The sequence below is a fragment of the Prunus dulcis genome, chromosome 7, assembly GCF_902201215.1.
Source record: "Prunus dulcis chromosome 7, ALMONDv2, whole genome shotgun sequence".
NCBI lineage: Eukaryota > Viridiplantae > Streptophyta > Magnoliopsida > Rosales > Rosaceae > Prunus > Prunus dulcis.
In genome coordinates, this window is record NC_047656.1 from 16,008,037 (window position 1) to 16,034,554 (window position 26,518).

The window sequence follows — 26,518 nt, forward strand, 5'->3', positions numbered from 1 at the left end:
GCTGTGGTGAGATCTATGTAGTACAATACGGATGACAAAAGAATAAGATTCCACACAGAACCCAGGCCATGACAATCACAAACATTTTCAAGCTGTGGTGCCGCGTGCCCCTCTAGGTTAGAAATTCTAGAGCCTTCCAAATAGTGTCAGTGGCATCATATCATGTTGTAATTCTACTTAAAGTTTGATTTGATTAAGTGAATTCCTAACTAAAAAGCAAACTAGCTCGCTATTAGGAGTAAAGAACTAAACGGATGGCTTAATGACCAAGATATATAGTGTGCTGACGAAAATGATCAAGCAGCGGGTTTTCAATGGGACACCTTTTTCACCCAAATAGATAGAAATATAAAGCCAAAAAGTAATAAAAAAAATAAGGGGTAGCTGTCATGGGGCCAAAATATCTTTATTAAATTTATAGGGGAGTAGCTGTCATTGAAAATATCTTTATTGGTACTCACCAACATCACTATCCATTTCTTTATATAAAGATAAAAGAGACAACCTAGCAAAAGATGTGGAAAATTGCTGTGCTATAGCTACCAGCTAGCCGCCGGTCACTAAACCCTAGCAAATGGGTAATTGTAATTCATGCCTCCCACAAACCCCAAACCCCACTGAGCTGGAGAATCCAGGTTAACCCCACTCCTTTTTGCTCTTTTTAAAAAAATATTTCTTCTATACTATTTGCATTTCAATATGTTTCTTTTTAAGTAGAATCTCGAGCAAATCCTCTCCCTCCTTTTACTGCTCCACATCCAGCAGATATTTCCACTGTTCCAGGTTGCTAACTCTTCCTTTCTCTAAAATAGCACACTGTAGGAATCCTAAGATGATTCTAATTAGTCCAGGCAGAGCTAGATAGAGCCAACAGGAACCCGTGACTGCCCTTGTTTGGTTACCTTACAAATATATATATATCAAACAAAAAAACAGCCACCACTTAAGCCACAATAGTAATTAAGTGCCATACGTATAGGCTTATAGGGGCCTGGGTAGGAGGAAAATTGCATCCTGCTGTTTTATTTATTTATTCATTTATTTTATTGTTTTTCACACTTCAAGAACCTATATTGACTTTGTATATGCTGAATTTTTTCTAATTGGATCCTCCTATCAACCTCTCTTCTTTTCTCAGATAGCCACAGAATCTGCATGAAAAGTTTTCAAATTAAAATATACATTCATTTTTTCATTATAATATATAATCCTTTCTGAAGAAAAAGAAAAATATAATCTGTTCTAATTCTGTCTATCTAAGCAGTAAGTGGTAGGGTTTTAGCTGCACCGTTACTGGTGCTTCATATTGCTTACTCTGTTTTTTTTGCTGTATAAGTTATAACCCTCATGTCAGAACCAGTTTGCCGATAATAAACTTGGCTTTGTACGCATGCATGATTACTTTCCCATGTGATTTACTGTTTGACCATCTATTTCTTCCATTTTCATGTGATTTTTATTTTATTTTATATAAATTATATTGAAGTGAGAATTAAAGGAGATGTTATCAGGTTTTTGACAGCAAATAGCAATACAAAAATGAGATATGCACATTTGAAACTTCTTACTTTTTAGTTTGGTTAACACTGCACTTTGATTTTGTGATAAAGTAGGAAAAAGTTATCTCTTTATTTATTTATTTTCATTGAATTGGATTATGAAGCTCATGAGATAGATTGCATTATCTGATGTCTTGTATATCAATTGGTGTAGAGCACTAGTTCCAATTTGGATACTCAGTTGAAACAGTTGTGAGAGAGAGCGACCTACAAATTTCTAGCAGATAGCTTGATACGTCCGTCCTTGTAGACCCGAAATTTTATATCCCTAACCCCCCAAATAAAAACAGCATAAGATAAGGAAATAGAAGAAGCAGAGGTATCCTTGGTACAAAGATACACTAACCACTTTTCCGAACAACTACTACTTTTGACTAAAAAATATTACAAAAAAAACCCAAGTCCTAGTGGGGTCGTGATATTTCTATCCAGCTAGCTATTTGTTTTAGTTGCTGGAACTATAAGGGTTTTGGGTGGAGCTGGAGCTGAGATTGAGGTCAGGAATATTGTTGTTTGCTGCTGTATTTGCTTTTGAGTTTGTCTTGGACAGCTTCTGCTTCATCTCAGATGATTCTCCTGGTTGCTGCAGCAGCAGCAGCTAGGGTGCTTCTCAATTTTTATCTTATTAATATTTCTTATATTTATTACATACTTTTGATACAGCACCTGGTGCGCTCTTCATCATCTGCTTTTGATGCTGGTCCTTCAAACACTGGGGGCGAGGACTTGGATGAAAAACCTTTCATGGTTGTTGCTGACTATGGTGGGATTATTTTGAAAGAGGGACAGCAGCCTAATTTTCACACATTCAAGGAGAAAGATCTCTAAAAAACAGTTATCCAGTTCAAAAGACATGTCTTGAATCAAGTAGGTATTTACCAGCTTTTTAGGATCGTTTTTATTGTCCTCGAGATACTGCAAAGTAACCCTAGTCACATTTAGATCTACACTGTTATCTAGCTTGTTGCCTTTCATCAATTCTAGCAGCATAACTCCAAAAGAAAACACATCTCCCGAAGGAGAACAGTGATCTGCTATTCTTCCTAATGCTTCATTTATTTTAAGTTAATAAGATTAAAATTCAACTATTGCTATTAATTTGAAGAAGAAAAAAAAAGTTTCTTAATTACCAGGATACTCGGGAGGTAAATATAGCTTTTGTGAGAGTATATTCGTAGTTTCATAATCAAGGGTAATCCTAATATATATATATATATATATATATATATATATTGAGATTTTAAAAATGGATTTAAATACCCGGTCAAGGAGGATATTAGCATCTTTAAACTGGGTATAAATCCCATTGGCACACTATGCAAAAAAGGTGACATTGTTGCTTACGAGGATATCTCTCGAGCTTCCGTGTTTGTCGTGTATCCATTAGTTGAACAAGGAAGCTTGAGAGATATCCTCGCCAGCAATAATGTCACCTTATATTGGGACAATCGAATCTCTATAGTTGTTCATGTGGCGCGGGTATTGGCGTTTTTGCATAGTGTGCCAATGAGATTTATACCCTGTTTTAAGGATGCTAATATCCTCCTCGACCAGGTATTTAAATCCATTTTTAAATTTCAATATATATATATATATATATAGTATCCTGGTAATTAAGAAACAAATTAATAGTCATAGTTGAATTTTAATCTTATTAACTTAAACTAAATGAAGCAATAGGAAGAATAGTAGATCACTGGTCTCCTGAGGGAGATGTGTTTTCTTTTGGAGTTGTGCTGCTAGAATTGATGAAAGACAACAAGCTAGATAACAATGTAGATCTAAATGTGACTAGGGTTACTTTGCAGTATCTCGAGGACAATAAAAACGATCCTAAAAAGCTGGTAAATACCTACTTGATTCAAGACATGTCTTTTGAACTGGATAACTGTTTTTTAGAGATCTTTCTCCTTGAATGTGTGAAAATTAGGTTGCTGTCCCTCTTCCAAAATAATCCCACCATAGTCAGCAACAACCATGGAAGGTTTTTCATCCAAGTCCTCGCCCCCAGTGTTTGAAGGACCAGCATCAAAAGCAGATGATGAAGAGGCACCAGGTGCTGTATCAAAAGTATGTAATAAGTATAAGAAATATTAATAAGATAAAATTTGAGAAGCACCCTAGCTGCTGCTACTGCAGCAACCAGGAGAATCATCTGAGATGAAGCAGAAGCTGTCCAAGACAAACTCAAAAGCAAATACAGCAGCAAACAACAATATTCCTGACCTCAATCTCAGCTCCAGCTCCACCCAAAACCCTTATAGTTCCAGCAACTAAAACAAATAGCTAGCTGGATAGAAATATCACGACCCCACTAGGACTTGGGTTTTTTTGTGTAATATTTTTTAGTCAAAAGTAGTAGTTGTTCGGAAAAGTGGTTAGTGTCCCTCTTCCAAAATTAGGTTGCTGTCCCACCATTGGTAGCAACAACCATAGAAGGTGTTTCATCCAAGTCCTCGCCTCCATTGTTTGAAGTCATTTGAATAGTTCCACCATTGATAGCAACAACCATGGAAGGTGTTTCATCCAAGTCCTCGCCCCCATTGTTTAAAGTCATTTGATTGAGCTTGTGTCAGGTAATATTTCTTTTGGATGAGAATTTGTAACTGATTACATGTTCTCCATTTAATTAAAAAAAAATTGATAAATTCAATCCCCACGAAAAAAAGACTGAAAATTCATCAAGTAGTTTAGGGGGTTAGGTCAAATTCATACTAATTGAATATTAAGACTGCCTGCACCAAGAAAAACTCATATAGATTTTACATACAAATATGTTATGTCACATAAAAAGCAAGAAACTTATCTGTGGTTAATTTATAACCAAACTACACACGAATAAGTTTGTGCCCTTTTTAACATTTATGATGTGTCTCCAAAACTTGTAATCTAATTAATTTTTCATTAGCAATTTTTCCTCCTCTCGTGATGGGTTTTCTGATTTTTCCTTGTGAGAAATTGCCACACGTATATATTCCGGACAGGGTGAGTGACGAGGATGAGAAGCAGGGTTACCGTCACATTCCTCATCCATTGGGCAATCGAATCTCGAGTCAGATGCACAATGTGGTTACTAGCACCATGGCAATCCACGGCGGGTTGAAGCCTCCTCTCCAACAAGTAGTTAACGGAGTGAATCAAGCCAAAAGCAATGGCAACAGCAACAGCAATGCAAAGCAGAATCATCAGTACCAACAATCCCCACACCATCATCAGCATAATCATTCAGGGACTAGCATTAAGGGGAGGGAATTGGAAGACCCTGCCACCAAGGCCAACATGAAAGCAATGGCAGCAAGAGCTCTTTGGCAGCTTGCCAAAGGGAACTCGCCCATTTGCCGTAGCATCACGGAATCAAGGGCACAGTTGTGTTTTGCAGTGCTCCTGGAAAAGGGCTCTGAAGATGTTCAACTCAATTCTGCCATGGCATTAATGGAGATCACGGCAGTGGCAGAGAAGGATGCTGAGTTGAGAAGATCTGCCTTCAAGCCTAATTCTTCGGCTTGCAAGTCTGAGGTTGATCAATTACAAAAGATTATTGAAAAGGCTGATGCAGATTTAGACCTTCTGATTCCATGCATCAAAGCTGTTGGGAATTTGGCAAGGACATTTCGGGCAACTGAGACAAGGATGATTGGCCCATTGGTGCGGCTTCTTGACGAAAGAGAAGCTGAGGTTACCAGGGAGGCTACCATTGCCCTCACAAAATTTGCATGTACAGAAGTATCTCCATCTTGACCATTCCAAGGCAATAATAAGTGCAGGAGGTTCCAAGCACTTGATCCAGCTTGTGTATTTTGGGGAGCAAATTGTTCAGATTCCTGCCTTAGTTCTCATGTGCTACATTGCATTTCTATTTCCTTATCTTATGCTATTTTCTATTTCGTTTGTTGCTATTTTCTTAACTACTTGACTCTTTTAAACTTCTGTCAAACATCAATTGAGGAAGATACTCAAAAATCCATTAACTTTTCGCGTTGATTCTCAAGTAGTAATGTTTCCTTGTTAAAAGCAGGTTACTGGTTTGAACATTGTAGCGTATTTTCAAGCTGAATACCAAGTACCAGAACCAATGGCACAAGACTGATCTTGAATTACCAAATTCTTGGTACAAATGGAATTTCTAAATCCAATTACGCATATAGGCACAACGACAGAGAATGATAAATTGAATGAATTTAAGAGACCACTTTGCTTTTGATTGAATCAATTGACCCTCCGTGAGCCCTTGGACTGATGAAGATTCAACCTACTCTTAGCCTCTTGTAACAATGTGGGTAGTGTGTCTTCTTTGGACAAATAACGTTCATGGGTTTCCAATACAAGCATCGGGGTCAACCCAGCCTGGTAAAGTTCTTCCCATTCTGGTACATGTAGTGGAATGTTGCACAGCAATCTGTCCAGCTCTTTGTATACGGTCAAAAAAGATAGCTGGGATGCCCACGTAAGCGCTGCAAGCACCTCAGCTTGGGCAAGCTCTTCGTCGTCCGGTACGTGCAGTGCAATATAGCAGATGAGAACCAACGCATGTAAAACTTTCTTGTCATACAAAATCTGGATTAAGTGTTTAACACCTCCAGCACTTATTATTGCCTTGGAATGTTCAATGTGAAAATAGTTATCTGTCCGAGCTAATTTTGTGAGGGCAATGCAAGCCCCCTCGGTAACATAATATTCTCTTCCATTCAGAAGCTGCACCAATGGGCCAATCATTCTTGTCTCTATTGCCCCAAATGTCCTTGCCAAATTCTCAATAGCATAGATGCATGAGGTCTGGAAGTGTGAGTCTTCTGTCTTCTCGGTGATTTTCAGTAATAATTGATCAACAACATATTTCCAAATGGGGGAATTAGGACTGAAGTCACATCTTATTCTCAAATCAGCATCTTTCTCTGCCACTTCCTTGATCTCCATTAATGCATAGACAGAATGTAATTGAGCATCTTCACAACCTTTTTCCAGAAGTACTGCAAAACTATATAGTGCTGTTGATTCTGCGAGGATACGGCAAATGGCTGAGTTATCCTGGGCTAGTCTGAAAAGGGCTCTGGCTGCCATCGCTTTCATTTGCGCTATGGTGTCAGGGTCTTCATTGGCATTGGCATTGTCATTGCTATGGGTTTTGCTGCTCTGCACTCCAACAGTTTCGAATGCAAGATGGCCGACAAGCAAGCGGACAACATCGTGCTCTGCAAAAGCATCTTGCCATTTGGGGTTTCTTTCTGCGATCAGTGACACCGCGAAGGCCACCTCAGCCTGAACTTTCATGAAACCTTCACTGAGGATTTTCGCAAACACTTTACATACATCGACACTTATCCCGGCACATTCCGGGGACCATCCCACAAACCCCAGGGCATTGGCAGCGCTCTGTTTGGCTTCCATTGGACCCTCCTCCATCAATTTCAACAAGGCCTCGACTCCACATTCCCGGATGATCAACTTCCTGTACGCGTCTAGGTCCCTGGCCATCTCACCGAGTGAAGCTGCAGCACTAGATCGAGCTTGGTAGGATTGAGCCGGGTCATGAAGAATTGCAATCTCTTCCCAAACGAGACACAGCATGGGGTTGTTTGATTTTATTAGGGGCAGAGACAGTCCAAATCTCCCGTTCGTCTTGTTCCTCCAAAAATGGATCAGCCAAGACATGTCGTTGATTGAAGCGTCAAGAAGCCTCGACGTTTTACAGAACGAAACAATGGGGATGAGGGTGGGAAAACGCTTCTTGATGATCTTGATGATGATCCATTTGGGACAATGATGCTTGAGCAACCGGAACAGACACCTATCGAGGCTTTGTTCGACGCTGTCGATGATCGCACGTACGGGGCGATCGTAGGTGCCGAGGTCGATGCTGCTGAGTTGGCGGAGAAGCCCCGCCAGCTGTTCAGCCTTGGATTTGAGGTCGGGGATGAAGCTCTTGTCCTTGGATCTCACCAATGCCCTGTCCAAAGCCTTTGCGACTTGGTCAACCAGTTGGATGGCCCTGCCCAATGTTTGCTTCACCATCTCTGCTCTGCTCTGAAATTTCAAATAGGAAGTTTTGTAGGTTCTTTTCTCAGTCAGATTATCAGTCCACTATCTCCATAACAACCCAGTGATTTCTCATTTTCTCAATGAGAGAGGGACAGAGAGAGAAGAGAAGAAAACCAATTTCAAATCGAACGGCCATTTTGTTCTTCGCCGCAAAAAAAGCCAAACCGTTTTAGAGCCTGACCCGCTCTATCGCGCGTGCTTGTATTTAGGAGCGCTTTTATTGGCAGTATACAATACAAAGCTCTTTCATGTTAAAAGCTTTTTCTTTTTGGTCGAATATGGTAAAGCCTATTTATTAAACAATTTTTGTGTGGGTCGGTGGTGTTCTATTTCTGCCTCAGTACTTTGGTCTCTTTTTTTAGCTGAACGGACCATATGGGTTTCATTTGCTTCAAACCATGTCTTCTCGTATCATTGAATGAAAGCCCGCGGAACTAAGGACAGGGCTACGCTGGGCTGTGGCCCAGGTAGTGTTTTTGTATTATTTATATCTATATATTATAGCCATCCAACTTGACGTTTTTTTAAAATTAGATTGGGTTATTTTTTTTTTAATTTCTTATATGTAGGTAACCTCCACACTTTATTTTTTTGGAAAAATGTAAAATGATTGACCTCAAAAATCTGATTGATTATTTTACAAAATGTACTTGTGGGATTATATTGCAGTAATGAGCCTTAACATATAAGATACACTATAATGGTTTCTTCAATGAAATACTCTTCTTGCACGCATTGTGTTTCTAGGATTTATATTTTCCTTGTTGGTCCCTCATATATATAGGCTTCAAGGATCATCATGTCTTTGTATTGTATTGATTGCATGAATCTCTATTTGCCTAGTCTAGACATTCCCCCTTGTTGTTTGTTTATGTTATTCATTTTGTGTTCATCAGGAAAAAAAAAAAAAAAACATTCCAGATGAAAAAAAATAAGGAAAAAAACTACAACACATAGAATAAGAATAAAATAAAAATATACCATATGTTGATTTAAGCTTATTAAACATTAGTATTAATTGTCCTCCGAGCATAATAACCAGCCATAAAATCATCCTCAGAGAATTAAAAAGTAGATTTAGTACGCTGAAGCTTATTAAACATTAGTATTAATTATCCTTCGACAATAAAAACCAACCGTAAAATTGTTTTATATTTTATTAATTCCAAATTGTATTGAATGTTTATAATGTAGCAATACAATTTAATTTTATGTGACCAAAGTCACTATCATCTTTTGAGGTGTGTCTGTGTCTCAGTCTAATGTCAACACACCCTTGAACAATACATTGGTTAATAATACTATTGCACTGTTTATGTACCTAAGATAGTGTCCTGCTAAGGGGTTGGGTGAGAGTCATACATTACACAGAAGACTTATCCGCACATCTGCCACTGCATTGGCCTTCAAATCTCTACCACCAATCTATAATCCAGAACCAACCAAAAAATATCCCATTTTCACAAATTTTCTCAATCTTCACTACAACCCCATAAAACATCACACTTTGCTTCTTTTTATCTCTTCTTCCCTATTATTCTTCTTCTTCTGCAGCATTAACACAACAACCATGGCTGCAGCTGTAACTGCTGCTGTCTCATTCCCATCCTCCAAGTCCTCCTCTCTTCCCAGCAGGACCTCTATAATCTCACCTGATAGAATCACCCTCAAGAGGGTTAAACTTTCAGTCCTGGTAATTAATTATTTTGATTTACATTTGCACTTTCATGGGGTTTAATTTGATTTATTGGGTTTTTTTTTAAGGACATGGATTGTTGGTTTTTCAGGTTCCTCTGTACTACAGAGATGCCTCTGCTAGTGGGAGAGTGGTTTCCATCAGAGCCCAGGTCACCACTGAGGCTGCTCCTCCTGCCAAGGTTGTGAAGGAATCCAAGAAGCAAGATGAAGGTGTGGTTGTTAACAAATACAAGCCCAAAAATCCCTACACTGCCAGAGTCCTTCTCAACACTAAGATCACTGGTGATGATGCTCCTGGAGAAACCTGGCACATGGTCTTCAGCACTGAGGGTATGATCAAGTCTTAATAATCCCTTCTTTTTTCCTTAATCCTTCTTGTGTTAATTATTGATTGATATATTAAAATATTGAACTCATTCAGCTTACTGCTTTGTTGGGTTGCTTGTAGGAGAGATTCCCTACAGAGAAGGGCAGTCCATTGGAGTAATTCCAGATGGTATTGACAAGAATGGGAAGCCTCACAAGCTGAGGTTGTACTCAATTGCCAGTAGTGCCCTTGGTGACTTTGGTGACTCCAAAACTGTGAGTTTTTGTACTGTACCAATTACATGTATAACCAATTGGATTTTTTTTTTTTTTTTTGGCTCAGGTTGATTGCTAAATTTGCTATGAATCTGCTGGCATTTTAAACATACAATGTTGCAATTTTAGGCAATTCGTAAACATGCTCCATTGCTACCCAATTTGTCATTTGTTAATTAAGATATAATTGGTGGTTTGGTTTGATTGCCTCCAACCAGGTTTCTCTGTGTGTGAAACGGCTTGTGTACACCAATGACCAAGGAGAAATTGTTAAAGGAGTGTGTTCAAACTTTTTGTGTAAGGACATATACCTCTTAGTTCTATAAAATTATTTCATTGAGGCTTTTTGATTGAGAATAAAAACTTAGGCTGTATGCTGTTTCGTGTCTAATGAGAAACGATTTATTTTTGGAAGTAAATTAGTATTCTAGTATAAATAGGCAGGCCAGTGCATGTTGGTATAAGTTTTCTCTATTTCAGGTGACTTGAAGCCAGGGAGTGAAGTCACGGTCACAGGACCAGTTGGAAAAGAAATGCTTATGCCAAAAGATCCTAATGCAACCATCGTCATGGTATAAATACTTACCATATTTTATATTCGGGAAGCAAACTGGATAATCGAATGTTTAACCCTCCGTGAATAGTACCGGTTTACAGAATTTCTTTGCTGATGCAGCTTGCAACCGGAACTGGAATTGCTCCTTTCAGATCATTCTTGTGGAAAATGTTTTTTGAGAAGCATGAAGACTACAAGGTAAACATTAGTACTTCTTGGTTTTTTCTTCAGACACCTTTATGACATGAAATAATCAGCTCACAACATGAATACAAAGAAAATCCCATGTTAATCTTTAAAAGAAGATAACAATGTGGTAGTTTTACAGAGGCTTTTCTCAATGAAAGCCCTCATAAAACAATCTCCTCAAGTGCCTATATGGCTGGTGAATCCTTATTTCTTCCTTGGTTAGCTCTTCGTCTAAAGGATGATCAAATTTTGACATGACATGCAGTTCAATGGTTTGGCATGGCTCTTCTTGGGTGTTCCCACAAGTAGCTCACTGCTTTACAAGGAGGTGAGCATGTTCAAAGTTCCTTCACTTCACTTATCAGTCACTTCATTTTTCTTTGTCAAGAATCATATGATTTAAACAATTTGAATTCATAAGAGATTATTGTGGAACACAGGAATTTGAGAAAATGAAAGAGAAGGCCCCCGAAAACTTCAGGCTTGACTTCGCTGTCAGCAGAGAGCAAACCAATGAGAAGGGCGAGAAGATGTACATTCAAACCAGAATGGCTCAGTATGCAGAAGAGCTATGGGAGTTGCTCAAGAAAGACAACACCTATATCTACATGTGTGGTCTCAAGGGAATGGAGAAGGGAATTGATGACATCATGGTGTCATTGGCTGCTAAAGATGGTAACAAGATAGAATAAAATTGCTGAGACTTTCATGGAAGATCTCTATATCATGTGCCTCCAAGGACCAATGTGTTTGTGTTTGATATATTTTGCAGGCATTGACTGGATAGACTACAAGAAGACGTTGAAGAAAGCAGAGCAATGGAATGTGGAAGTCTACTAATTTCTGGTCACTTTGTACAAATATCTCTCTCTCTCTCTCTCTCTCTCTCTCTCTACTTAAAAGTTGAAACAGAAATTCTTTAATGATTTCCACTGCAGTGTGTAGATAGGTAAAGTCCTTGCAAATTTTCTGTAATTTTTTTGTTGTTGCCATATTAATGAAGCTGTTGTATTATACTATAATTATGGCCCCCAAGAATTTTATTTCTGAGGGTCGAATTTTACACTCAAGTGGAAGCCTGTTTCAACTTTTACACTCTAAATTGCGTTACTGATCAGAAATTAGATTAAGGCAAGAAAATAAAACTGCCTTCCTTATTTAAGTAGAAAATTTCATAAGATTCCTATGATCTCGTCCTTTGCTTCACACTAGCGGCCATGGTATTTCATAACAGTTAGGAAATAGTCACGCCAATGGCCTTGTGGTTACGTCTTTGTTCTCTCATTTGACACTATAACAATATTAAAAAAACAAGAAGGTTTGTAACATGAACTTCTTTTTATTTTTCATAAATCAAACTTATCACCGTATAGTCTAATCTAAATTATTATAATTGTAATATGAATTTTGTTAAGATCAATCGGCCGCATTAGAGTTTTTACAAAATCACTAATGCATATTCGTGGTATCCTCTAAATACATTGATTGATAAATACATTTTTAGGATTCTATATCACGTTAACTTGAGTTAAGAAGGAGTAACAATTAGTTAACGTAATAACAAATTCATATCAAATTTGCTCAACGCGTATTTTGTTATTTGATTTATTTCATAATAATAGTTTCAGGAAAAAATAAAAAATAAAATTGTAGGAGCAGGGTTTGTTAGAATGCACCCAAAGAGTAGCAGATCCGAGCTCTAAAAACCGTAAAGGTAAAGGGAAAATCAAAGGCCCAAGGGAATTAGAATCGGGCCGGAGGCAGATTAGGGTTTTGTTTATATATTTTAATTAAACTATAATTCTCGAAGATTGTCTCCTTCACTGTTCTCTCCTATATAAAGACGAACACTCTCTCGCATAAATCAACATAAAAAATTTAACCTTTTCTCTCTGTCTGGGAATTTCTACAACCATGGCGGAGGAGAGATCGACTGGGAAGGTCCGGTGGTTCAACGACACCAAGGGCTTTGGCTTCATCACCCCCGATATCGAAAGCGAAGATCTGTTCGTTCATCAGTCCTCCATCAGATCCGACGGCTTCCGCAGCGTGGCGGAGGGCGAGTCTGTCGAGTTCCAAATCGCTGTTGGCGAGGACGGCAAGACCAAAGCCATCGACGTCACTGGTCCTAACGGCGCGCCGTTGCAGGGTAACAGGAAGGAGAGCTTCGGCCGCTCCGGTGGTCGCGGTGGCGGTTCTGGATTTGGAGGTGGATGGAGAGGCGGAGATAGGCGAAATGGAGGCGGTGCCGGTGGCGCTTCTTGCTATAACTGCGGCGAGCCCGGCCACATGGCTAGGGATTGCAATCGCGGCGCTGGGGGAGGTGGCGGTGGCGGTAGTGGTGGCGGTTGTTTTTCTTGCGGTGGCTATGGCCACGTGGCGAGGGTCTGCCCTAATGGGACTGGCGGCGGTGTCGGTGGTGGCGGCGGCGGCGGCGGTAACTGCTACAAGTGTGGTGAGTTTGGGCACTTGGCGAGGGACTGTAGTTCTGGTGCCGCCGGCGGCGGCAGTGCTGGTGCTTGTTATAGCTGTGGGGAATATGGGCACATGGCGAGAGATTGCAGCACAGGTGGCCGCGGCGGTGGTCGTGGCCGGGGATATGGATTCAGTGCTGGATCAGGTGGCAATGGTTGTTATAACTGTGGGCAGGCTGGTCATTTTGCTAAGGAGTGCCCTACTGCTTGAAGAAAAATAAAATAAAAAGAGAGTAATAGTAAATATTCTCTTTAGAAATCCTTTTATCTTTTTGTTAAATTTTAGTCTTTCTAGTAGTATTTCTTTCTCGATACATATGATGTTTTGGCAAAAAGGGTTTTTGATTTTTCTGGTGGATGATAAGAGCCACTCTTTGTCAAGAAAGTTTTCCCCAGTTCGGCTATAGATTGAGTTAGTTGCCCTTTTTTTTTAAAATTATTATTAATCTATATTGTTATCAGTGACTCTCGGATAAGTTATCTAAATGAGCAGCTTTTATTTTGAAGTGTGAATGTATGTTATCTACTGTCTCTATAATTGAATGCGCATTTGGTTAATGATCCTCAAGGAAAGTTGTTTTTGATTTTTCTGGTGGATGATAAGAGCCACTCTTTGTCAAGAAAGTTTTCTCCAGTTCGGCTATAGATTGAGTTAGTTGCCCTTTTTTTAAAAAAATTATTATTAATCTATATTGTTATCAGTGACTCTCAGATAAGTTATCTAAATGAGCAGCTTTTATTTTGAAGTGTGAATGTATGTTATCTACTGTCTCTATAATTGAATGCGCATTTGGTTAATGATCCTCAAGGAAAGTTGAATTAGATCCTCATTTATTGTGGCACTACATGCTCTTGATTTGTTTTTGAAGTGTGAATTTATGATATCTCCTATGCATTGATGCAGCTGGTTGATTATGTTGAATTATTTTTGTTGTATAAGAAGTTGAATAAGATGTCTGCATATGACTTTGAATGTAGGCCATAGATTTGTATACCAGTTTATCATCTTTTTGCAGCCTAGCAAGTGCCACTTGCGTTGCTCATTGTTGTTGATATTGCACTTTGTTTCAATTTGATCGTTATTTAATGCATCTTGTTGATATTGAGAGATGGAGGTCTTGTGGACTACAGATTTTTAGGCATATCCATATGGTCCTCTACATCATCACCTTAGCTTAGTTTAGGTTTTTGAAAAACAATTTCAGGTGATTCGGTCATTAGGAATGTGGTTAAAAGATTAACCACTTGCTTGTGTGTTAGTAGTTAAAGGACTAGGATTCGTGATGCTCGTAATTGATGCATTGAGTAGCAAAAATTGATTTTGATCCTAATGTGCACAAGTATTCATAAATGATACTGATTTGATTTTTGTTGACCAATGAACTCATATGGAGTGACCATCATCATGATGGATTGGAAGCAACCCTTTTATATGCTCCACAAGGGCCTCAGTTCTCAGTTACATTGTCTGTCCTAGTTTGACTTTAGAATATGTGCTAGCTTCGATGTGCCTTGCTTACCCTGTTATTCACTTTTTGGTTTTTATGTTTGACAAGCATTGAAATTGAAGTTCTAGAATACATTTATAAGGATCTACACGTATTTGGCATTTGGATTTGATGAACAATGTGTTTTGTGATGCTATGTGTCTGTTGGAATTGGTGATTTTCTGTACAATGTGAAGCTTTTAGAACCCTTCCGAGAAAGCTTGGTTTCGGTTTGGTATGGCTCTAGCCAAGAAAGCTTTTTGAACCCTTCCATGTGAAGCTTGAGTCACAAGCCTAAGCTCGGCCTTGATGGCACTTGTCTTGTTAGGCTTGCGACTCAAGCACGTTCATTTGTGCTTTGTGTTTTTCTTCTGTAGAAGGGTTGATTAGAGTGTTACTGCTGCTGCTGCATTTGAATTGTTGCCCATTATTGATCATTCTCTTGTGCCCTGAATATGAATGCTCTCCTTCATCCTTATCCCCCCAGTGTATGGTAACTCTATAAAATATGCTTATAACTGTAAAGTCTTTTTCTTAGCTTGTGTGCTCAAGACTCTCCGTGAAATCGATTTTCTATATGTCTGCTGATGTCCTAGTTTCATCAAGTAATCTCTGCTCAGTATGCAGTATTAATGGATAATCGGGCGAAGGCCTTGTTTCGGGGATGGGTTCAAATTTTGCTATATAATGAGTAATGAAGGCCCAGATCGGTAAATCGGGACATAGATTTGGGTAGTGAATAGCGAGGGCCCAAACAAATTGCTACCCTAGCTTGGTTCTGATTTTTGGAAATCTTGTCACACAATCTAGGTACTTGAAATTTTTATTACACATAGGCATTTAAAGATTGTTAAACGTGTGTCTCTTGGTGCAACTAGTCTCTTGGTGCAACTAAATGAGAACAAATTTGAGTGGAGCAATTTTTTAGTGTTAATTACCTGCAGAAACTGCATGATCTGTCTGCCCATTTGCGTTTTCAATTCTGATGGAGATGGCTGTTGTCATCTAATTGGATTTTCTGGGTTGACCTCAACTTGTGTTTTGAACCGACCCAAAGAGCATGGGCTGCGTACGACTTGCATTTGTTTGTAATGTTTTTGGGTCGCTGTCGTTTTGGCCCTTGAGGTTTTGAGACGACACTTCCGCCGTTCCATCTGTTGCTTTTACCCCCAAGGCTGGCCTCAGCAGGTCGTCAAGTTGCCTGCTTGTATCGTTGTATCATTGTTATGAATGAAAAATGTTTTCCAATAGAGCAATCTTATGAATGTTATTAATATAAATCTCCCAAGTTAAGACCGGGCTTTCCAAGTCTGGTATTGAAGAAGTGGATCCCTGTCCATGTCAAATTACAAACATGCGGGCCTGACAGGGATTGTATACCGGCATTTACAACTTAATTCAAGTCTTGAACTTAATTTCACCCCCACTTAATTGTAATTTGCCAAAAAGATGACATTCTTTGCATGGCTCCAAAACTTTGTGTCCTGCAAAACAAGAGATTTGCTATTGTTGTAGGTTGGAGAGGCACTTGGTTAGGTTTTGCCATCTTATTTTCGATTGCGTAAAAATGTATTTTGCATTGCACAGTCTTATCCTTTATGTACATATAAATCGTTATCACGTGAAGGAACTTGATATTTGCACAAGGTTACGTAACCGTGTGTTTTTTGCCCAGGCCTAGGAATGGAGACTGGTGTCAGAATGTCTTAAACACGTGGCTGTTCCCTGGTGCATTACTCTGACATAATAGTGTAAGGTGGATATTTGCTCCTTCTCAGTGAGAGGGAAACTTTATTTTTTCAAATCAGACGCTGAAAGCTCCCGGGGGGGCTGAGCCCCTATCGGATCACTTCCAAATCCAAAGTATATAAATTCGAAGCTGCACTTTCTTCACAATGATAGGAATAAGGCGGCATTTATACAAAACTTCGGAAAATCCCAATAAATCAATAAAAACCATATCCCTTGCATGGCTCCAAAAGCTCTTTATGCTATAACCATATGCTGCTCTTTTTAAAAACATATTATATGGCTCTCGACAGATAACTGCTGCCACCACTAAAACTAGAGACACAAATCCACACGTGAGTTTGCCGACCTTAAACCTATACATGAAGAACTTGACCTCCTCCTCCATGTGACAACATGGGCTTGGACCTACACCCATATTCCTTCACATGACATACACTTTCCTCACCCCATCCCCCTATAAATACCATCCTCCTCCCTCCATGACCAACTAAAAAGAAAAGGAGGAGGAAAAAGAAGAGAGAAGCATTCATTTTCCATGGCTTCTCATCAGTTTTTTTCAACCTTTCTATTCTCTCTCTGTATTCTTCAATCCATTTCAGGTATAATGACACAAACGTAACGAAACCCATAAACCCATTCTCTTGTTTTTTTTATTAACTACTATCGAACATTTCTATAACGCTAGCTCATGCATTTTATGCGTTTGTGGACATTACAGGTGGGAATTCAGCGACGTTCACAATTACAAACAAGTGCAGCAACACAATTTGGCCGGGCATTCTATCAAATGCCGGGACGGACCAGCTTCCAACTACCGGCTTCGCTCTCAACTCCGGGGAGTCCAACACGTTCTCCGTCCCCACCTCCTGGTCTGGTCGGTTATGGGGGCGGACTCTGTGCTCCCAAGACCCGAGCACGGGCAAGTTCACTTGCCTAACCGGCGACTGTGGATCATCCGCGGTCGAATGCTCCGGTGGTGGGGCTGCCCCCCCAGCGACTCTAGCCGAATTCACGCTGAACGGGGCTGGCGGGCTAGACTTTTATGACGTCAGCTTCGTCGACGGTTATAACCTCCCCATGACAGTGGTGCCTGAGGGTGGGACCGGAGGGAACTGCACGACTACCGGATGCGAGGTGGACTTGAACGTCGGGTGCCCGTCGGAGCTGAAGGTGGCGGCGAGTGACGAGGGCGTGGCGTGTAAAAGCGCGTGTGAGGCTTTTGGGGACCCACAATACTGTTGTAGTGGGGCCTACGCGACTCCAGACACATGTAAACCCAGTTCTTATTCGCAGTTTTTTAAGAATGCGTGCCCGAAAGCTTACAGCTATGCTTATGATGACGGCACCAGCACCTTCACTTGCGCCTCCGCCAATTATCTCATCACTTTCTGCCCTTCCCATTCCACCAGGTACCGTCTTCACTCTTCTTTTATTTCTTTTGGTTCTTGTGACATTCACATCCAAATTTATCTAATTTTTGTAGATTTTAGGCTAGTCTAGACATTCCACTAAATTGGTTTTTCAAAATTAATCGTGTGACGGTAATATCATGTATCATATTATTGATATCTAATAACACAAATTATACCGCAACTCGGTGTTACTTTCATATCATAGCTGACAAAATCGTATTTTGAAGAAATTAGAGAAAATGTTTTGGATTTTATTCATATGGGTCGGTTGGGATTCGACCCTTTTTTTGGATTGTCAACTTAATAAGATAAGGTTGTCACGTCTTGTATTAATAATTGACATGCATGATGCACCGGCCGTACTTTATGACCTGCAATGCAAGTATTAGTTATATAATTATTAAATATTACAAATTCAGGCTGCCATTTCTGATTTCTCGTGTGAAATATTGGTGGTGGGTGCAGTTTGAAGTCGTCAAATGGGCAATACGCAGAGGCGGTCGGTGTCTCAGCAAGTTCACGTAATACGACACCGAGCTTCGTCGTTTTTGGCGTCATTGTTTTGGCAGCAGCTTGGCGGTTACGGCAGCTATTTTGATCCTCTCTGCAGTTTTCACACCCCGAAAAAAAAATAGGGAGATTCACTATTATACCCAATATGGGGGCCCAAATTACAAAAAATACCCTATATAAAATGGACTTTAGAAACACACCCAAAACCCATTTACAACATAACAAAAAAGCTTTTAACTTCTTATAAATTACAAAACTGCCATCAATTTCTTAAAACAAGCCCAACCCCAAAATCTCATAAAAATACCCAAAGCACTCAATAGGGCATCAAAGTAATTTAATAATTAATATTAAATTCAATAAGGCTAGCTATCATTTTTTGGGTTTTTTTTGGGTTTGTTTATAGGAATTCAATTGTGTAGGGTTTATTTATAATATTAGTGCTAGAAATGGGTATATCACTAAATATCTCAAAAAAATATCGTCTGAGAGAGAGATGTTGACCTTATTTTTTGGTCCGACACTGGAGACGTGGAGACCACAATCCAATCGGAGATTGCAACTTGTATCGGGTGTTACCATACGGCGTCGTAGCAAAGCTATGGCCCATTCAAATTGGAAGAACAACTTTGTGCGCAACTTTAATGATACATACAAACACATACACTCTATGATCCACGTCCTTGGAATTTAGAGGACAAATTAAGAGTCTGCCCTGCCCTAATCTTTTTCTTGTCATTTTAAAATTCATCAGATTGTGATGTAAATATTATATAATATATAGTAGAGACTAGAGACTAGAGACTAGAGAGAGAGAGAGTAGCTGGAAATGTAGTTGTTTTGCAGGTAGATCCAAGAAGATGGGTTTAGTTTTTTGTATATGGTATTTGAGCTGAGTTGGTATTTTATCATTTTTCTTTTGTCTCTCCTCCTGGTTTAGATTTATTTATTACAACATGGCAAGATTAATTCTATAAATTATTGGTTCGTTGTCATTAGCACTAAATTAAGTGTGGTTTGTGGTGCGACATGCCTCATGCCTCATGCCTGTTTTTGTCAACCTGCTATGGAGTGGATTTGTGCTTCTTTGAGTCTGCTAAATGGAGACTAGATTGGAGGTTTTTCTGCTAAATACTTCATCAACAAATCAACTCTATAATTAGGGTAACAAATCAAGTTTATCTCTTTTGAATTAGTGGGATGAAATTGAATTAATGCATTGCATCGTGCTAGAGGACCCAGAGTTCTTTTTCTTTTTCCTTTTTTTTAAAATTATTTTTTTTATAAAGATTTTCTACTTACTTACCAAGCCATTTATTTTTCTAACTTAATTAAAAAGTGCTTTTATTCTTTTTTTTAAAAAGTGAAAAATATTATGACAAGGAAATGTCTGAAGCACGCTTATTCTGATTAATTAGAGCCACAAATCTGTTATAATCCTTGGGTCTTGGCTAGATTGTGAAGGAACCCAAAAAAAAAAAATTGCTTTTTTCCACATTTTTTCTGGTGGATAAAAAGGTTGATCAGTTAAGTAGCTTTAACACCTAGACATTACAATGCTGCTTGCATGGAAAGGAAAGCCATATCCAACTTGGCTGTGCTTTTTTTTCCATTTCTCATATCCTATTCATTCAGTTTTTCTTTTATAAAAACTTTATTTCCACAAATAGTTGCAGGATATAAGCCGGTGCTGTAAAGCTTTAATTATTTTTTTTGTGGCTACTATCCCAACTTTCCTTTTTGTGATAAAAGATTTCCAGCAACACCAAAATTAGGGCAAACAAGTTTCTTTTTACTTGTGATTGATCACATCCACATATATTGTTTCGGGGGGCATTTTGAATTGGAGCTTCCATTTGAAAACACTATATAGTTTACGTTGACTTCATATACTTATGCATTAACACCACAGACAACAATGCATAAAATTTATAAGGTGGGCATTTTGAATTGGAGCTTTCATTTAAAAACAATATATAATTTACGTTGACTTCATATCCTCATGCACTAACACCACATACAACTATGCATAAAATTTATAAGGCAAGTAAAACGTGTAAATTTTGGACAAACCATCCCTGTGAAAGAAAGATCAAAAAGATGTATTCCAAGTTTTGGTTTTGGATGTGACCCAAAAAAAACAAACAAACAAATTATCATGTGGGTATATGTTTTAAGTATTTGATGTTTTCACTCAAAGTACTTGAAAACTCAAATTTGGCTGCCTTTCCGCAAAGCATCCCTTTATCTGTTGTTGAAAATAAAAACCTGTCAGTTTCTAATGTGCATTTATGTGGTGTAATGTTGAATTTTAGCAACAGAAACTTAATTGATTCACACTTGATTTTCTAAGATTTGCTCATATTCATCCAACATAATCACTTTCATTCTGACTAAGAGGTCTTTAATGGAAGCAAAAGAAGTTGAACATTTTGGTGGCTGCGATGGGAAAAGAACCAACTTTTGAAAAGTCAATTTTATTCTTGCTCAGGTCTAAAAGCAAGTTTGATCAATTTCTTGGACTTTTGAGCATACAATCATGGTGGGTTTTGTCTCAGATGGCTGCCAAAACTGTCAACAGACTCTATAAATTTGCTAAATTTAATCCCCGTCTTCAATTCAGTAGTCCAATAATAACTTTGTACTAAATCGGACAACTATTAAGAAATCCTTCATTATAATATCTCACTATAACCTCTGTTATGCCAAGAGAATCAAGTTTGCAATGCAATTTCTCTCTTAACTACTCCCCCTTATAGCCAATTAATTTTGGGAAGGGAACTTTAACTTCCTTGAAAACCTTCAATTTAGGACTACGCATTCTCCCGAACTTTTGTAATTTTTATAGTGATTATGTCTTTTGAAAACTCTTATAACAGCTACGAATTGTTGGATGAAAACTATGTATTTCTTCACGTTAGGATTAATCAAAGTGTTGATATGGTCATCAAATAGGAATTTTTTAATTGCTTGACAAGCTATACATATTTATTGTTGTGAGTCGTGAACAACTAAACCTAATAACAAAGTTATTATACATAGGAATTCAAAAAGAAAAACACTTTGAATAACCATATCTTGATAAGCAAAACTAAATGCTACTCTTTACAACCTATTGCCTCCTAGCTCCATTCCTTCATTTGACCCCATGCAAACTTGCATCGTTTATGTTACTTTTTCTTATATCCCAAAATGCATCTTATTATTCTGCATATATATCCTTATCATGTCTGTCTGATTATGCCAACTTTAGTGTAATATCTCCCCTTTTTCCCTTTTCACCATTAATTATTCATAATACCATCCTTTCCCCTTCAAAATTACAATTACAAAAGCAAGTTTAATTCTAGAGTGAAATCAAGGCTTAAAAAACAAAGGATTCCCGATTGCATAAACCTTTTTTTTTTCTTCTTTCTTTTAAAGAATGTTTTTTTTAGTATCAAAAGTGGTATGGTGGGTTGGGTGACGTACTTCTCTTTATACTAAAGGAAAAAAGGGTGCTGAAACCAAAAACAAAACAAGAGGATGATCGGTGGATCGATGATGACGCTGATGAAAAAGAAAAAGCTAAAAATCCTATCCGCACAGGTACTTTCCACGGCATATAACTTATCACTTGAGAGACTTAAAGATATTTTGTGAAAATAAAAAAAAACTTCAGAGGTGTGTTAGCTAGTATAAATAACTCGAAAAACTTTTAAGACGTAAGAGGGTGTTCGTGTAATTTTTGAAACCTCGTGAATTTTGTGAAAACACCGAAAATCACATGGGATGAGTATAAATACGGTTTATTTTAGATATCAAATCTTTATTTCCATACAGTTCATTGCTTCATATATTGATAGTTTGTTGGCATTCTTGTATTTCTAAATTCAAGATATGGCCTCACCCTGCACCCTCCAAACCAACAAAGAATGGGGAGATGACTTGCCACATACGGTAGAATTTTCATGGTCGCAAAACTGGCTTACAAGGAAAGGGTGTTAATGTACTCATATACTACTACTATATTATTCTAAAAATACCTAGGCCATGCGGGAATCAATACTAACACTCCCCTTCAAACCCAAGGCCAGTCACTAAATTCGCTTTCTACGTTTGGCTAGGGATATTGGATAAACTCTTCTCTAAGGCACTAATATAATTTTTTTTTTTAATGAAGAAAAGTTTAGGGAGAGATTGACTACTCTTACTACCAACGCCAGGGCATACCCACAACCTCAAGCTGGAAGGACTTACGCGTGACACCCAACTGCTAACTGTCACCGGTATGGATTTATATGTAGGAAATTACAGATTGAGCACCAATGATGACTGCTAGTAGTTGGACTCGAACACTGATAGGGGCTACACACAGTCCAGAGACCTTACCAACTGAACCAACCCTCATTGATTTAATCCAAAAAACTTTAGTTGTGAGAGAATAAGTAAATAATGCAAATTCATTCTAGTGTTTACTTATACAATTTTGAGAACAGAATATGAGAATTCATGAGAATTCGAAAGGGAAGTAAAGCTGAGTAAAAGAAGAAGGGAAGAAATTTTGACATAAAAGGGAATTTTGATGAGTTACTCAAATTACATACAGTCATATATTCAACAATTTTCACTTTCTTATTTTTTTTAACCATAGTCACATTTGGCGTTTAGCACACATCAACCCAAATTACAGTCAGAAAACAACTTAAGGCGACAATTTGCATACAAAGTCCAAATTGTGTTTTTTTTTTAAAATTTTTTAAAATGAAGGTCGAAAGTATGCATTTGAGTCATCTCCTGCTATAAACTAGTCTAAAATAAACCAAAATAGAAAGTAGATAGATAGATAGGGTGTGGCCTTAATTAGGTAGACTCTATCTGCATAACCCTTTTTTTACTATATATATATTGCCCTTTAGAAAACTAGACATTGTTGCCCCACTGACAAGCTAAAGAAAAGACTCAAACAAAAAGATTGAATGAAACGACCAACGAACTTGGATACAAGTGGGCACGCCATGCTTTTCCCATAAGGTTCTGCAATTTCCCAGCCATGTGGATTGTTGGCTTCATCAAATCTTCTTTTCCTCTCAGATGGTTCAGACAAAACAATCGACCTGAAAGATATATATATATATATCATATCATATGGTACATGTGAATGTGATGGGTCCAAATTTCAAATGGGAAGTGAAGCAGTGTTTCAATTGCATAGTTTATAATCAAGACAATTTAGAGGTTATGTTGCATGGACACTCCACTAAGTCCAAGTGTCGAAGTGTCGGAGTGTCGGACACTCAGACACTTGGACACTCGCGTACAACATGGAGGATACAAAATGCCAATATTGCAGAAACATAAAGAGTGACAATTTTACTCACTTGATCAACTAGAGCAACTATATAACTGAAACCGTAAAACCAATAAAGAGTGACAATCTAACTTTTGGCCGACACCACACACCAATATCTTTCTTCTCGAGCAAGGTTTCCGGATTGAGAAAAGCTTTTCAAGCACATGAAAACCAACTAACCAACCACCACAATTGGCCGCATGATATTAAGCTCCCGCATTAAGACCATGTGACTTGCCTCCTAATTTGAGGCAACGTTGGCTTCCTCGTCATGCAATGACGGCAAGGTAAACCGCCTCTAAACCAAATCCCCTCCTTGTTACGGGGGTTCAAGCCTCCTAGACAGAGGTCGTTTTCCACCTCAATTTTGCATGTGATTTTGTTTTTTAATTAAATAAATTTAGATTTTAGCCACGAAAATCTTCTGTCAACAAATTAAAACCGCACTAATATGAGTGGACACATGGTGCTCGTAGTGCATTTGACTCCAATGATATTCTCCCACGTGGCCTCCCACACGCCTTTGCCATGGTCTATTCTTCATCTTAATAATTATCATTTATCACTATAGGTTTGTTTCTTTTATTTTTTTTTTTGTTCTTGTTGGGTTCTAGAAGAAGACAATTATTTCATGACAGAGATAAAAAAAGCAAAGAGAAAAGAAATAATTTTTTTATTCTACCAGAAATTTTTTTTTAAAAAAAATCATACTCAAACAAACTCATGGTGACGGGATAAAACTCAGTAACTGTATTAGTAAAAAGAATTAGACAAGTGTCAAAAAGAAAAGGTAGCTGCTGCCACTCGAGCAGGTTCCAGCTGATTTCCATATAAAAAGCCATCTTTACCCAACAAGTGTGATATTGTTTAGTGATTTCACAACACTAAGCTCGAACTTAATTGGCAGGTGATATTTTTCCAGAGCAAAAGTGCTCCCCCATGACAGTGAGGCGGTGGTGATACAGACACTCCCATTGCTATCTCGATCCTCCTTGTTTCTAAAATTCTCTACAAATAGAGCCTCACAGCTGATGGTTAAGATTCTCCCACCACTCCCACAACCTTTTCCTTCTTCCTTCTTCCTTCTCTCCCTCTCCTTTTCTCTCACACTGATCCTTTGCCATTTGCAGAGTGTCTGTGTGAGAGAATTAAACACCATCCTCTGCTCTCTCTCTGACATTTTTGATTTATCAAAGATAAAGGCCCTGCCTTTCTATCCTTCTTCTCTCTTGGATTGGAACCACCATCTCTAAACAATCTAAATTCACCAAATTTGACAGACACAAAAATCTTAATGGGTGCTCAATTTTCGTATTGCATCACTCTCCTCCTCCTCATCATTGCCAAAGGTAAAAACCCAAAATTGCAACAATGAAACCAATTCACCACTTGGGTTCCTCTCACATTTTCATAACTCAATCAAAATATTCATAATTTGACCATATATATATATGTTTATGTTTTCTTTGGTTAAACGCAGGGGTCACCGGAGCCACATTCACATTCACAAACAAGTGTGACTTCACAGTATGGCCAGGAATTCTAGCCAGCGCCGGCAGCCCTAAGCTGGACAGCACCGGCTTCGAGCTCGCCAAAGGCAGCACCCGCTCCTTCCAAGCCCCAACAGGATGGTCCGGCCGCTTCTGGGGCCGAACCGGCTGCAACTTCGACGGTTCGGCCCACGGCTCATGTTCGACCGGCGACTGCGGTTCGGGCCAGCTCGAGTGCAACGGAGCCGGAGCTGCACCGCCAGCCACTCTGGCCGAGTTCACACTCGGCTCGGGTTCTCAAGACTTTTATGACGTCAGCCTGGTTGACGGTTATAACTTACCTATGATCGTTGAAGGGAGCGGGGGATCCGGTACGTGCGCGTCCACGGGCTGCGCTACGGACCTCAACCGTCGGTGCCCCGCCGAGCTCAAAGTCGACGGCGGCGGCGCGTGCAAGAGCGCATGCGACGCGTTTGGGAGCCCGGAGTACTGTTGCAACGGCGATTATGGGTCACCGTCCACGTGTAAGCCGTCCATGTACTCGCAGCTGTTTAAGTCCGCGTGCCCCAAATCGTACAGCTACGCTTACGACGATGCATCCAGTACGTTTACGTGTACGGGTGCGGACTATACGATCACATTTTGCGCTTCTCTTCTTCCAAGGTATTAGATGGACTAATTTACAATATTATGTTGTTTATTTATTATTCATTTTAAACAAAATAATTTGAGTAACAAAATTTTGAAAACAAAATAAGGACTTAATAGTCTAACAACGTAAAATGTATGTATAATTCGGATATACCGTTGCATGGAAGTACTTTCTCCTAATGACGTAACAAACTAAATTGTGAAGCCATATAATATTTCGTTTAAAGTGTTTGAGTTGTATTTTTGAGGTTGATTTCAAATAGTGATTTGACTTCAATGATATGCTAATTATGCGTATAATTGACATTAACTTGGCACGCGGAATATGTTTTTGTACAGTGTAAAATCCGCAACAGATTCCTCTTCACAAACAACTGATGGTTCAGGGTCGGATTCCGGGTCGGACTTACTGGCCTCATCATTGCTTGCAGATTTGGCCGCAGGGGATTCAACAAGAACGGAACCTTCCATGGCTCTCCGAAGCATGTTGGTTTTGGTCATCTCTTTGGCCCTCTCATTTTCACAGTTATAGTAGTAGACAGGCAGCCACTCATGTCCCAAATGAGTATGAGTCCACTAATTGGCATCCTTGATCTTGAGAGTCCTAGAAAAAGCAGCAACAACAACACCCACTTCCAAATCCCCCCATTTTCAGCGTTCAATACTCATATATTAATATATAAAGCATGAGCATTTGTTTAGAAATAAAAATGTGCTTTTTTGCCCCATGTTATATGTTTAAAGAACAATACTTGGAGACCTAATGTGAGGGGTGGCCTTTGTAACA

At 38.9% G+C, this 26,518-nt stretch overlaps 5 protein-coding genes, 1 non-coding gene and 1 pseudogene across 7 annotated transcripts; 6 read left to right on the plus strand and 1 right to left on the minus strand.

Annotated features, from left to right (window-relative positions):
- Positions 1 to 516: 516 nt before the first annotated feature.
- LOC117636064 lies at positions 517 to 5,540 on the plus strand (annotated as a pseudogene).
- Positions 5,541 to 5,669: 129 nt separating this feature from the next.
- On the minus strand, positions 5,670 to 7,568 carry LOC117635460. Its single transcript, XM_034369773.1, has one exon. The coding sequence runs from the start codon at positions 7,566 to 7,568 to the stop codon at positions 5,766 to 5,768; it is 1,803 nt and encodes a 600-aa protein (XP_034225664.1). The 3' UTR covers positions 5,670 to 5,765.
- A 689-nt stretch (positions 7,569 to 8,257) lies between these two features.
- On the plus strand, positions 8,258 to 8,332 carry LOC117636227. Its single transcript, XR_004587028.1, has one exon. It is a non-coding gene; the product is annotated as a small nucleolar RNA R24 (small nucleolar RNA).
- Positions 8,333 to 8,944: 612 nt separating this feature from the next.
- Positions 8,945 to 11,722, plus strand: LOC117633651 (ferredoxin--NADP reductase, leaf isozyme, chloroplastic). Of its 2 annotated transcripts, none has more exons than XM_034367317.1 (9): positions 8,945 to 9,270; positions 9,383 to 9,623; positions 9,742 to 9,875; positions 10,094 to 10,172; positions 10,356 to 10,447; positions 10,552 to 10,629; positions 10,886 to 10,948; positions 11,061 to 11,295; positions 11,393 to 11,722. In XM_034367317.1, exons 1-9 carry the CDS (start codon positions 9,166 to 9,168, stop codon positions 11,458 to 11,460), a joined length of 1,095 nt encoding a protein of 364 aa, XP_034223208.1. In that variant the 5' UTR covers positions 8,945 to 9,165; the 3' UTR covers positions 11,461 to 11,722. The 2 variants fall into 2 exon arrangements, with proteins under 2 accessions (XP_034223208.1, XP_034223207.1); XM_034367316.1 differs by having other exon boundaries at positions 8,961 to 9,288.
- Positions 11,723 to 12,404: 682 nt separating this feature from the next.
- On the plus strand, positions 12,405 to 13,845 carry LOC117633654 (cold shock protein 1). The gene has a single exon (XM_034367319.1). It carries the CDS (start codon positions 12,535 to 12,537, stop codon positions 13,303 to 13,305), a length of 771 nt encoding a protein of 256 aa, XP_034223210.1. The 5' UTR covers positions 12,405 to 12,534; the 3' UTR covers positions 13,306 to 13,845.
- Positions 13,846 to 16,816: 2,971 nt separating this feature from the next.
- On the plus strand, positions 16,817 to 19,212 carry LOC117633653 (thaumatin-like protein 1). Its single transcript, XM_034367318.1, has 4 exons — positions 16,817 to 16,932; positions 17,052 to 17,742; positions 18,211 to 18,376; positions 18,736 to 19,212. The coding sequence occupies exons 1-3, from the start codon at positions 16,869 to 16,871 to the stop codon at positions 18,341 to 18,343; spliced, it is 888 nt and encodes a 295-aa protein (XP_034223209.1). The 5' UTR covers positions 16,817 to 16,868; the 3' UTR covers positions 18,344 to 18,376; positions 18,736 to 19,212.
- A 5,257-nt stretch (positions 19,213 to 24,469) lies between these two features.
- Positions 24,470 to 26,457, plus strand: LOC117633914 (thaumatin-like protein 1). Its single transcript, XM_034367770.1, has 3 exons — positions 24,470 to 24,939; positions 25,071 to 25,743; positions 26,071 to 26,457. The coding sequence occupies exons 1-3, from the start codon at positions 24,885 to 24,887 to the stop codon at positions 26,261 to 26,263; spliced, it is 921 nt and encodes a 306-aa protein (XP_034223661.1). The 5' UTR covers positions 24,470 to 24,884; the 3' UTR covers positions 26,264 to 26,457.
- Positions 26,458 to 26,518: the final 61 nt, after the last annotated feature.